The sequence below is a fragment of the Mesocricetus auratus genome, unplaced genomic scaffold (genome assembly GCF_017639785.1).
Source record: "Mesocricetus auratus isolate SY011 unplaced genomic scaffold, BCM_Maur_2.0 Super-Scaffold_100037, whole genome shotgun sequence".
Classification (NCBI taxonomy): domain Eukaryota; kingdom Metazoa; phylum Chordata; class Mammalia; order Rodentia; family Cricetidae; genus Mesocricetus; species Mesocricetus auratus.
In genome coordinates, this window is record NW_024429215.1 from 7,053,533 (window position 1) to 7,066,353 (window position 12,821).

The 12,821-nt window shown below is 44.0% G+C and overlaps 1 protein-coding gene across 4 annotated transcripts; it reads left to right on the forward strand.

Moving 5' to 3' along the window:
- LOC101831976 (leukocyte immunoglobulin-like receptor subfamily A member 5) lies at positions 1-6,516 on the forward strand. 4 transcript variants are annotated; one of them, XM_021235329.2, is made up of 6 exons: positions 1-160; positions 312-347; positions 543-604; positions 969-1,274; positions 4,822-4,872; positions 4,978-6,516. In XM_021235329.2, the coding sequence occupies exons 1-6, from the start codon at positions 9-11 to the stop codon at positions 5,145-5,147; spliced, it is 777 nt and encodes a 258-aa protein (XP_021090988.1). In that variant the 5' UTR covers positions 1-8; the 3' UTR covers positions 5,148-6,516. The 4 variants fall into 4 exon arrangements, with proteins under 4 accessions (XP_021090988.1, XP_021090989.1, XP_021090987.1 ...); XM_021235328.2 differs by having other exon boundaries at positions 4-160; positions 543-827; positions 4,978-6,512; XM_021235330.2 differs by lacking the exon at positions 312-347 and having other exon boundaries at positions 4,978-6,515.
- Positions 6,517-12,821: the final 6,305 nt, after the last annotated feature.

Sequence of the window (12,821 nt, forward strand, 5' to 3'; positions counted from 1 at the left end):
ACCATGTGATGCCAGGCACGCAGTTTCTCTCTAAAGGTCTCATACTCCGTGCTGTTTGGCTATGTGGCCAGACTCCGTCCGTGGTGTCTTCCATAAATACAGTTACAGCCACTGAGAGAAGGAGCCATGACCTTCGTCTTCACAGTCCTGCTCTATCTGGGTAAGATTTGAAGAAGAGAAGGGGATTATGGTCCACACAGCCAGGCTCCAGCCAATCAGGAAACTCCAAGGTGTTTAAGTGGTTTCAGCGAAGGGAAGGCTTATTTATGCTGGCAATAGGGGACAAGTTCTGACAAGGGACTCTCTTCTAGGGCTGTGCCTGGGCAGACAGACTCTAGTGTTGGCAGGTGAGTGTGTGTGCAGCTGTTCCAGATCGGTCATCACTGGGGACTTGAAGATACCCATGATCAGTGGGGCTTGAGAACATCGGGCGATGGGGGAGGCGGTGTGTGTGTGTGTGTGTGTGTGTGTAGAGGTGCTGGAAATGAAGGCTGACATCAGAGGGGGAATGTCCTATCACAGAGCCCCTCATTTCTTTTCAGGGAATCCCCCCAAGCCAACCCTCAGCGTTCAGTCAGGATCAGTGGTTGCCAGAGGGAAGCAGGTAACCATCTCATGTGAGGTGACCACAGGAGCCCGGGAATTCCGTCTTTACAAAGAGGGGGGTCCACATCCCTGGCGCACAAAGAACACACTCGAGGCCACAAACAAGGCTGAGTTCTTGATCCCATCAATTGAACAACAACATGGAGGGAGGTATCGATGTTACTATAAGACCCCTGCTGGGTGGTCAGAGCACAGTGACCCTCTGGAGCTGGTAGTGACAGGTGAGAACACCCAGCCACATGCTCTGCCCCAAGAAAAGGGGTCTGTTTTCTTTCCAGGAGTTTCCTGGTCTTACAGCCCAACACTGGAAGGCACCATGGGCTCTGTAAACCCACTTAACATGTTACTACTTTCTCTCCTAGGATTCTATAGTAAACCCAGCCTCTCTGTCCAGGCCAGAACTGTGGTGACCTCAGGAGAGACTGTTACCCTTCAGTGTGGCTCACAGCTGGGATTTAGCAGGTTTGTCCTCACTAAGGAAGGAGAACAGAAGCCTTCCTTGATCCTGGACTCAGTGTTTATGAACTCTACTGGGCAATTCCAGGGCTTGTTTCCTGTGGCCCCTGTGAACTCCAGCCAGAGGTGGACATTCATATGTTACGGCTATCATGTGGCCAGCCCCCAGGTGTGGTCAGAACCCAGTGACCCCTTGGAAATAAATGTCTCAGGTGAGGAAGCCCGATCATTGATTCGAGTTGTTGATGGTGTTAAGGTTTCTGCCATGATCCCTGATTTTTCCTAAGGGAGTCCCCAGGACTCAGGAGGATGGGGGAAACTGAAACAGAACCTCAGTGCTGGTGTGTGTGTGTGTGTGTGTGTGTGTGTGACTGTGTGTGTGAGTGAGTGTGTGTGTGTGCTGTGTGTGTGTGCTGTGTGTGATTGTGTGTGTGTGTGAGTGTGTGTGAGTGTGTGTGGTGTGTGTGTGAGTGTGTGTGTGTGAGTGTGTGTGTGTGAGTGTGTGTGTGTGTGTGTGTGTGTGTGTGTGTGAGTGGCACCTGCAGGTTGGATGTATGGGGAAAGGCATTTGGCAGACATCAGCTTTTCCACCAACACCTAGTCCATGTTCCCTGCAAGGCTGCCCAGGAAGCTCTCACTGCTGACTTTGCAAGGCCCTCATCCTTTCTCTTGGAGATAATCTGACTCTCCAGTGTTGCTCTTACATAGGTTATGAAAGGTTTTCTTTGTCCAAAGGATGGAGAGATGACCTCACCCACATCCCTGGCCTGTTTTACCAAGCTGGTCTCTGAAGGCCAACTTACCCTGGGGCCCTGTAAGCACCCCCACAGGGACTGGTACAGATGCCGTGGTGTCCAAAATATCTCCTTCAAGAGGCCAGTACCTAGTGACCCTATGGACAACCTGATTATAGTTGAGGATCTGAGTGGGTCTACTCAGAGACTCAAGACTGCACAGCACCAGGTGATGAGGAGATGATGAGCAGGAAGAAAGATGGGAATCTCAGGACCAAAAAAAAACCAGGAGGTGGGGTCGGAGCAAAGTCATGGAAAGCAGGAAGAGATCAGAGTTACTAGAGACAGGTTCAGAACAAGATGGGCAGCCCCTTACACATCTTTCTAGGACAGCTAGCTCTCTGTTATACTCTTCCTCTCAGTGAAGTCAGGCACCATGATATCCCCTAGAGAGAAAGAGATCCCGTCAATCATGGGAAATAATGGACACTTTTTCTTCTGACCAAGGCAAGAGTAGCTGCCTTTTTTCTGTGACTAAGATCAGTGTTTCCTGGCTCAGCAGTATTGGGTAGAATTCCAAATGAGTGCTGTGACTTCCCCTCATGGAGATATTTAAAGATGCTGTGGTTGCTGAAACTCATCACCCTGTCTGTTGTCATGCCACAGCTCCCCTGTGGAACTCAAGGTCTTAGGTCAAAGGACCCTTACCTGTCCTGTCTGTGCTCAAGTGTCCACTCATTGTCCCACTCCCAGGAGAACTCTACCTCTAATTATACATATTAGTGAAATTCAGGGCGGCTTTGTTCTAAAGTGACTTTGATGCAAACTTTGAACATGAAGATTAGAGTGGGTTTGAAGCATCCAGCAAGGAGACCAGTAAGAACCAACCACAGAAGGGAGGGCTGGTCCAGACACGCATGAAGTTACATTCTGAGATGAATGCATATTTACAAGAGAGAAGAAACACAGGTGATGGGGCCAAGAGTGTAGCTCAATTGGTAGAGTTATTGCCTAGTATGCAGGAGATCCTAATAGTATAAATAAAAGGGGACCCATGATTGGTACCTGTAACCGCAACACTCGTAAAATGGAAGCAGGAGGATCAGAAGTTCAAACTCATCCTAGGCTACATGGGGAGATAAAGACCTGCTTGGGATACATAAGACTCTATTCCAAAGACAAGAAAGAAGGAGAAAATAAGACAGATGGGAAGGAAGGAAGGAGGAAAGGAAGGAAGGAAGGAAAGAAGGAAGGAAAGAAGGAAGGGAAAACAATGACAGATGAAAGAAGGAAATAAAGAAAGGAAGAAAGAAGGAAGGAAGAAAGAAAGAAGGAAAGAAAGGAATGAATGAATGCATGCATGAGAGAGGCAGAGAGGGAGGCAGGGAGGGAGAAGCAGAGTATGAAATTAAATTAAGAAAATTGAACTTGCTAAGCAAGGTATTGCACAGTTTTATTTCCAGGACTCAAGAGGCAAAGGCAGACAGATCTCTGTGAGTTCAAGGCCAGTCTGGTCTACCTAGAAAGTTTAATGACAGTCAAGGCTACAAAAAGAGATTCTATCTCACATAACCAAACTAAAAAAACTAAGACATTTGAGCTATTTTAAAATTATTGTATAAAACATTACAGTAAAATCAAGCATAAACAAAAATGTCAAATTGTTTCCTTTATTTTTTTACATTTATTTCATCTTTAAAAATAATTTCACAAATAATTGTATTTATTTATACTGTTTCTACCCTTTCCTCTCTGTCTCTCCAGCTCCTCTTATGTATCCTTCACTCCTCAAATTTATGACCTTTTCTTTAATGATTGTTATGTGTATGTATATATAAATAGAACATGCTGTATACAAATACAGTGCTATATTTAGTATTGCTCCTGTGTGTGTGTGTGTGTGTGTGTGTGTGTGTGTGTGTGTGTGTATGCTTGTGTTTAGGGCTGACCACTTGGGATTGGATCACCTACCAGGGTCTCTTCCCTGGAAAAGATGGCATCTTAATCTCCCAGCAGCCATCGGTTGCCTGTAGCTTCCTCATCTAAGTGTGGAATCTTGTGAGATTTCACCCAACCACATTGGTATGCCAACTGGTTTTATCATGCAGGTCTTGTTTAGACAACCACACATTTAAAAAAATCATGGTGCAACTCCTTGCTGTAGATAGAAGACACTGTCTCACAGCAGATGTCCTAGTGCCTTAGTCCTCTAGTTCTTAAAATCTCTCTGCCCCCTCTTCTGAGACATTCCTTGTATTGCAACCTTGTCAGTTAGGGGTGTGTACCTCATGATTACCTGTTCTCTGTATTTTGATCAGTAGATTTTGTAGATTTCTGTGATGGTATTTGTATTCTTCAGACACACACATACACACACACACAGAGAGAGAGAGAGAGAGGGGGGGCAGAGACAGAGACAGAGACAGAGAGATTTACTACTTAACCCCAGCTGGCCTGGAACTCACTCTGTAGATCTATAGACCAGGCTGGCCTTCAACTCAGAGACCCACCTGCCTCTGCCTGTCAAGTGCTGTAATTAAAGGTATGTTCCACTATACCTTCTCTTAAAATAATGGTACCAGGGAGATAGAAGGGAAGAAAATAAAAACAGAGGACCTAAAAAAAAACTTGGATCTTAAGTATTTCACACATCCTCCTTAAAAAGCATAATGCTCATTTTTATTTTATGGTCATTAGTGTTTTGCCTATGTAAGGCAGAAGCCCTGGAACTGGAGTTGCAGATCGGTGTGAGCTGCCATGTGGGTGCTGGGTATTGAATTTGTGTCGCCTGGAAGAGCAACCAGTGCTTTTCTTTGACAGAGTTTCTCCTGTAAAACTCAGGTATCTCTGAGTTCCTGGACCTTGCTTTGTAGACCAGGCTGGTATCAAACTCACAGAGATTCACTGGTCTCTGCCTCTAGATTACCGGGATTAAAATCCTGCACCACCACCACTGCCACGTGGTAAGCCAGTGCGCCACCTCTGCAGCCCCTCCACAGCCTTCTTTTTTCCCTTTGGCTCCTAGGAGCAGTTCAGCCCCTTGAGCAATCACCAAACATCTCAAACTCCAAGGCAGGTAAGTAAGAATTGTCAGTCACAAGACTCAATACAGAAGATGAAGTCATGTCCAGGGGGAGCAATCTGCCCTGACCTCTGGGACCTCTTTTTATACATCCTCCAGGCTCACAGGCCCAGGATTACACAACGGAGAATCTCATCAGGATGGGGATGTCTGTCTTGGTCCTTGTACTCCTGGGCATTCTGCTGTTTGAATCTCAGCGCAGCCGAAGACCCGCCCGACACACAGCCAGGAGAGAAAATAGTGCATCTGTCAAGGTGGCAGAAACATGAAAATAAATCTGAGGATCTCAGGTGGTTCTGGGACAGAAGGTGGAGAACCATTTTCAGACACTATCCAGGGAGCAAATGTGATTCGAATGCAGGGAAACATCTGGGTATCATGTTTGTTTGTTTGTTTTTCTAGACAGGGTTTCTCTGTATTGTTTTGGAGGCTGTCCTGGACTCACTCTGTAGACCAGGCTGGCCTTGAACTCACAGAAATCCTCCTGCCTCTGCCTCCTGAATGCTGGGATTAAAGGTGTGTTCCACCTACGCCCGGCAACGTCTGGGTGTTGTGGTGGAGAGGTCTTCTACAGCAAATCATGTTAACCTCTTCACCCACATCAGCAGTTCTCAGCCCCCTTTGGGGGGGGATTGCATATCAGATATCCTGCATATCAGACATCTACATTACAACTCATAGCAGTAGCAAAATTACAGTTATGACGTAGCAGAGAAAAATAATTTTATGGTCTGAAGGTCACCACAACACGAGGATCTGTATTTCAGGGTCACAGCATTACAAAGATGGAGAACCACTGACCTAGATGTATACTTTAGCTGACTATCCCCTCTTTCTTCCCACCTTTAGTGATTCAGGGGAGGGATAACCCTGCCCCAAAAGTTGGGTCCTCACCTTCATGCATCTTCTGTTTTTCCTCTCTCTCATTTTCCTTTATTACACGCTACCACATTCCCCGCCTGGATCGCGAGCCTCCATCTCCTCTACTGAGAACAAAGACCTTGGCTGAAACAGCAAAAATAATGCCGAACAATCAGATTCCAGATTGGAAAACAAGATCTGAATGTGTGTGGTGACCCAGTACTGTCTCTTGAATCCTCATCTCTCAATGCATGTCCTTTGTGTAGTTTTCTTGAAACATGGAGGCTTGCAACCAACACACCTGTATTTGAAGGAACTTTCTGGTGGGGTACAGCTGGCATGGCTTTGAAAATATAATTTTCCATTGATAATTAAAGAAGAAGAGGTCATGAGTGTGAGAGAGTGTGGGGCGACATGGGCAGAGTTGGAGGAGAAAGAGGAAGGGGAAGAAATTATGTAAATACGGTACTCATAAAATTTGGAAAAAATTAAATAACTTCTCCCACAATCGTGGTGCACATGGTCTTGCTTAATTACTTTATAGACAGCTTCATAACACTACTGAATGTTATTTATTTCAGTTTAGACTTGATGTATGAAACAGTATTTTTAAATTTCAAATTCCATTATTTACTGCTAGTATTTATAAAAATAGCTGGCATGTAAATGGATCAGTCTTGGACAAGTTTGTTATAAGTGCTGATTCATTCCATGAAGTCTTTTTATTTATTATTATTACTATTATTATTATTTGTTTTTTTTTAGATTGAGTTTCTCTGTGTAGCTTTGGAACCTGTACTGGAACTTGCTTTGTACACTAGGCTGGTCTCAAACTCACAGAGATCTGCCTACCTCTACCTTCTAAGTGCTGGGATGAAAGGCATGCACCACCTGGCCCATGGGGTCATTTTTGAAAAATAATTAATTCCTGTGTTATCTGCAATGATACTTACAGATATTTCTAATATGTACCTTTAATTTTCTTACTGACCTTACTGCAATAGTTAGGGCTTCAAGTACAAAGCTGAACAATCTATAGAGAGAAGGGATATTGGTGCCTTCTTCTTCCTGATTTACAAGGAGATTTTTGGGTTTTTATTGTTGAATATAATGTTAATTTCAGTCTCAGTACATTATCTTATTCAGGTGGAAAAATTTCTCTGTTCCTAGTTTTTTCTGTGATTGTCTATAATTAATGCATCTAGGAAACTGACATTTCTTTATCTAGGTGAATGCCTTCATCATGTATGTTTTAATTTTTTCCTTGTTGATATAGTGGATGGTATTAGTTTCTGAATGACCAAGATTTTCAAGCCTGTGCAAACCCATAGTTCATGGTGTATAAATCGTCTATACACATTTGATTAAATTTGCTGATGCATATATGCACTACTAATATTAAAATATATTCTCACATATGATAGTCTCATCATATAAAAGGTTCATGCTGTCCTAGTTAACTTTCTATTTGTGTGATAAAGCATCATGAGCAAAGGCAACATGGGGGAGTAAAAGATTTTTCATTTTACAACTCCCAGATCACAGTTCACAATGAAAGGAAGTCAGGACCCCAAGCAGAGCAGAATTGGAGACAGGAATTGAAGGGAAACCATGGGGGAATGAAGCTAACTGTTGTCTTCTTTTTCTGCTTACCTAACAATATTTAACAACACCCACACAACAGATTCAATATTATTTTGTCTTGAAATTGTCTCCACCAAAAATTTAGCCCATTTATTTTTAATTTAGCTTCAGACAAATTCTTAAGATGGACAGAATAAAGTCAGAGAATTTGCCCAAAAATCACAGGGATGACGTCTATTCCAGTTAGAGCTAAACTCCTCAATTCCCTCTGAAACCTCTTGAGTTAGGTCTCTAGGTTTGCACTTGGATGGCCTGTTAAGTTTGCTTATAAAATTCAATTTCTTTTCTAGTTCAATGTCCCATAGTCTTTCACATTTCTTCAAAAAAATCCTAACGTTCTCAGGTTCTTTACAGCAACAGCCAACTCTCTGGTACCAACTTTTCTGGTGCTTTGATGAAGCACAATTTATAGAAGAGTTTATTTTGGCTTATGGTTCCAAAGTGTGAGAGTCCATAATGGCAGGGCAGAGGCATTAGGTAGGTATGGTGACAGGAGCAGGATGCTGAGAAATGGCCTCTTGAACCATAAACACAAAAAGAACAAACCGGAAATGGAAAGTCTTTAAACTTTCAAAACCAACCTGCAGTAGTTGGGAGCTAGACCTACCCGAGGCTTTCTCAGAGGCCCCAATAAAAGGACAAAGCAAGAATTAGTTCTGTGTATTTGTCCAGAAGCAGCCTTGGCAAGGCTGGTCTAGGGTTAGAGGCTGTGTCTCTAAAGAGTTGAGGTTGTCATTTCTGGGGACTTGACATCCTGCTCTAGACTGTAATTATCGGTCCTAAGGAAGTTGTGTCTGTAGCATTCTACGTTCTCTTTGCCAACGTTGTCTGTTTTAGCTCTCTGCTGACTCTGAACCATTCCCCCGACCCCCAGACAATATATATGATGCTATACTTCTTAAACTTGCTTTGCCTAAGCCATCAGCTTATTCAGTACCTCCTGGTCTCAGTGATTGCTTTTAGTCTTCTTTATTTCTTGTCTTCCTTATTCTTTAATCACAAGTTCTCTTACTAGATCCTCACCATTCAGAATCCTTACTCCTGTGTGTATTGATCACCCAGCAACATACTTCCTCCAGCAACACTGCATCTCCTCACATTTTCCAAACAGTGCCAGCATCTGTGGATCAAATGTTCAAATTCCTGTGACTAAGGAGAACATATTTAAACAACCATACCCTCACCTCACTCTCTCTAATCTCCCTCACACCTTGATCACCCACCCACTCCAAGTTAATTACCACACTCATGTCTTTTTCTTACCCCTCCCTGCTGAACTAGGCATTTCTTTCTAGTGGATTCTGGGCAAGGTGAATTCATTGTCTTTAGTTGTGTATCGATCAAGGAAGCTAGGCTTCAGTGAACAGCTCCAAAGCAATGGTCATACAGATGATATTTGTTAAACTTAATGGGTCTCTAGGCCAAACAGCAGAGATAAACTATGTTCTCAAGTGGCTCAGATACATGTACTGAACACCCAATGTACAATGAGGCTGAAGGATGCAATGACAGGAACAGAAGACACCTAGCAACTTTGCAGTGAGTCTTTGGGCTTAAGGATAACTGGTATAACTGAAGAAGTCAAGCGAAGGTTCCACATGTACTTCTTCACGCACATATTCTCCATCTTTCTCTTAGATACTGTCTTAGTCACTGATCTATTGCTGTGAAAAGACACCATGACCAAGGCTACTCTATTTTTCCATATTTTTTTATTTAACTTTTTATGCAAGTCACTTTCAGTTCCCTTTCCCTCCCCTCCTCCCCCACCCCCCATTCCTCCCAATCCCTCACCCCTACTCCATCCCTCCTCCACTCCCCAGGGAGGGCAAGGGCCTCCATGAGGGAGTTCCAGAGTCTGTCACATCATCCCAGGAATGGCCTAGGTTCTTCCCCATGTGTCCAGGCTGAGAGAGCATCCCTCCATGTGGCATGGGCTCCCAGAGTCCCTCTGTATGCCAGGAATAAATACTGCTCCACTCTCCAAGTTCCCACAGATTGCCAAGGCCTCCTCTCTGTCACCCAGGTTCAGTGGGAGGGATGTCTGGATCAGTCCCATGCTGGCCCCCCAATCATTAGTCTGGGGTCCATGTGTTCCCCCTTGTTTCGGTCAGCTGCTCCTGTGGGCCTTGCCAGCCCGATCCCAATTCCCTTGGTCATCACTCCTCTTTGCAAGTGGGTTTCAGGAGTTCAATTAGATTCACAGCTGTGGGTGTCTGCCCCTGTCTCCATCAGCTACTGGATGAGAGTTCTAGGATAGCATATAAGGCAGTCATCATTCTCACCATCATGGAGGGCATTTAAGGTAGTCTTAATGCCAGTTTGTGTCATTCCTGCAGATCTGTGAAGATCTCACTAATGCCAGATTTCTCCTCCAACTTATAATGGCTCCCTCTTTTATGGTATCTCTCATCCTTTTCTCCTCTATTCTTACCCTGGCTCAACCTTCCTGCTCTCCCATGTCGTCCTCTCCTCTTCTCTCTCTCTCCGGGTTATCATGCATATCTCTCTTAGGGTGCTCCCTGCACCCCAGACTCTCTGGTGGTGGGATTGTGGGCTGGCAATGCCCTCCTCCATGTCTAAAATCCATATATGAGTGAGTATATACCATGTTTGTCGTTTTGTGACTGGGTTACCTCACTCAGGATGGTTTCTTCCAGTGCCACCCATTTGCCTGTAAATTTCAAGATTCCATTTTTTTCTGTGTAAATGTACCACATTTTCTCTATCCACTCTTCAGTTGAGGGGCATCTAGGTTCTTCCCAGGTTCTGGCTATTACAAATAATGCTGCTATGAACATAGTTGAGCAGATGACCTTATTGTATGAGGGTGTATCTTTTGGGTATATGCCTAAGAGTGGAATTGCTGGATCTTACCGTAGACTGATTTCCATTTTTCTGAGGAATCTCCTTGCTGATCTCCAAAGTGGCTGCACAAGTTGGCATTCCCACCAACAGTGGAGGAGTGTACCCCTTTCTCCACATAACTGCCATTAGTGTTTTTGATTTTGGCCATTCTGACAGGAGTGAGATGGTATCTTAGAGTTGTTTTGATTTGCATTTCCCAGATGGCTAGGGATGTTGAATACTTTCTCAAGTGTCTCTTGGCCATTTTGGACTCCTCTATTAAGAATTCTCTATTTAGTTCTGTACCCCACTTTTTAATTGGATCCTTTGGTGTTTTGGAGACTTGCTTCTTTAGTTCTTTGTAAATTTTGGAGATAAGCCCTCTGTCTTATGTGGGGTTTGTGAATATCTTTTCCCATTCTGTGGGCTGTCATTTTGTCTTGTTTACCTGTCCTTTGCCCTACAGAAGCTCCTCAGTTTCAGGAGGTCCCATTTATTAATTGTCGATCTCAGTGTCTGTGCTACTGGAGTTATGTTCAGGAAGCAGTCTCCTGTACCAATTTGTTCAAGGGTACTTCCCACTTTCTTCTCTAAGAGATTCAGTGTGGCTGGATTGATGTTGAGGTCTTTGATCCATTTGGACTTAAGTTTTGTGCTTGGTGATAGATATGGATCTATCTGTTGTCTTTTGCATGCCAACATCCAGTTACCCCAGCACAATTTGTTGAAGATGCTTTCTTTTTTCCATTGTATAGTTTTAGCTTCTTTGTCAAAGATCTGAATTCTTTCTCTTCCCCTTTATTGTCTATATATAGTAGGGCTACTGATTTTTTGGTGTTAATTTTGTATCCTGCCCCTTTGCTGAAAGTGTTTATCAGCTGTACGAGTTTCCTGGCAGAATTCTTTGGTTCACTTACATAGACTAGCATAGCATCTGCAAATAAAGACTTCTTCCTTTTCAGTTCGTATTCCCTTGATCTCCTTTTGTTGCTCTAGCTAGAACTTCACGTACAATATTGAAGAGATATGGAGAGAGTGGACATCCTTGTCTTGTTCCTGATTTTAGAGGAATCCCAAGGCAACTCTTATAAAAGAAGGCATTTAACTGAGGGCCGACTTACAGCTTCAGCCCTTTAATCCATTATAATCATGGTGGGGCACACATGGCGCTGTAGCAGTAGCTGATAGCTGTATCCTGATCTGTAGGCTGAGAGGATCAGTAAAACTGGGAAGCAGACACTCACAGCTGAACACTGAGCCGAACTCCTGGAATCCAGTTGCAGAGAGGCAGGAGTGATGAGGGAAAGGGTCAATACCACGCCGGAGAAACCCACAGAGACAGCTGACCTGAACAAGAGGGAGCTCATGGACCCCAGACTGATAGCTGGGAAGCCAGAATAGGACTGATCGAGACTCCCTGAACGTGGGTGTCAGTTTGGAGGTCTCTGGGCAATCTATAGGACCTCTGATAGTGGATCAGTATTCAACCCTACTACACAAATGGACTTTGGGAACCCACTTCACACAGAGAGATACTCTCTCATCCTAGACACACGGGGAAGGGTCTGGGCCCTGATCCAAATGATATGACAGACTTTGAAGATCGCCTATGGAAGACCTCTCCCTCCCTGGGGAACAGAAAGGGGATAGGATAGGGAGTCCATGGGGGACAAGGAAGGAGGGGAGGAAAAGGGAACTGGGATTGACATGTGAAACAAGCTTGTTTCTAATTTAAATAAAAAATGATAATGATGTTAAAAATTGGGTCTTCCATGGACTTTTGAAATCTCAAAGCCCACCTCCAGTGACACCCTTCCTTCATCAAGGCTGGATCTCCTAATTCTTCTAATGCCACCAAAGAGTTCCACTCCTTTGTTACTAAGCATTTGAATATATGAGCCTGAGTGGGCTATTTTTATTATACCACCACAGACAACCACACTGATGTTCTGAAGAAGTGAGTGTAGATCTGTGGTGCTGAATTAATTGATTGGCATGGTGTTAAATCAGGAAATTTGCTCCTCTCCATATAATTCTCTCAAAAAGTATAAAAGCCTTAAGTATTAGCCTCAAGTTCAAGAGATAATCTATCATGGTTAGAAAGTTAGTAAAAATTACTATCTACCTATAAGGGCTTCCCGAAACATTCTTGGGCCCATAATCCTATATAAATTCTGATTTCTACAACCTTCACAGGACACTAACTACCACCATTTAAGATCTGCAATGCCAGGGAGCTCTCATGATCTTGCACAAATAGCATTGGAGATATGTACTCACTGGATGATCGGGCTATCCAGACACACAATGTGCAGAATGGTCGCCAGGGGAGTCACACAAACACTCAAGATAAGGCACAAAGATCCTGCCCAAGATTGAGGTCAGGCTAGGACAGAAAGACTCCTACTCCCCACCATGAACCTTACCGTGAGTAGTAATGGTCCTTGGTCATTGATGGACACACAGGATGGCAGGAATAGGTCATCAGAGTCCACCAAGGTATGTGCTTAGTGACTGTGGTGCATGAAGAGTGGACTATGAAGGCAGTGGCCCGGGACAAGGGTGGCAGACCAGCAGAGACCCCAGTTCCT

Bases quoted from the DNA above. Each gene is read 5' to 3' on its own strand.
- LOC101831976 (XM_021235328.2), top strand. From the start codon at position 127: ATGACCTTCGTCTTCACAGTCCTGCTCTATCTGG. The intron at 1,275-4,821 runs GTGAGGAAGCCC...TTTGGCTCCTAG, and splicing joins CTTGGAAATAAATGTCTCAG to GAGCAGTTCAGCCCCTTGAG. The intron at 4,873-4,977 runs GTAAGTAAGAAT...TACATCCTCCAG, and splicing joins CATCTCAAACTCCAAGGCAG to GCTCACAGGCCCAGGATTAC.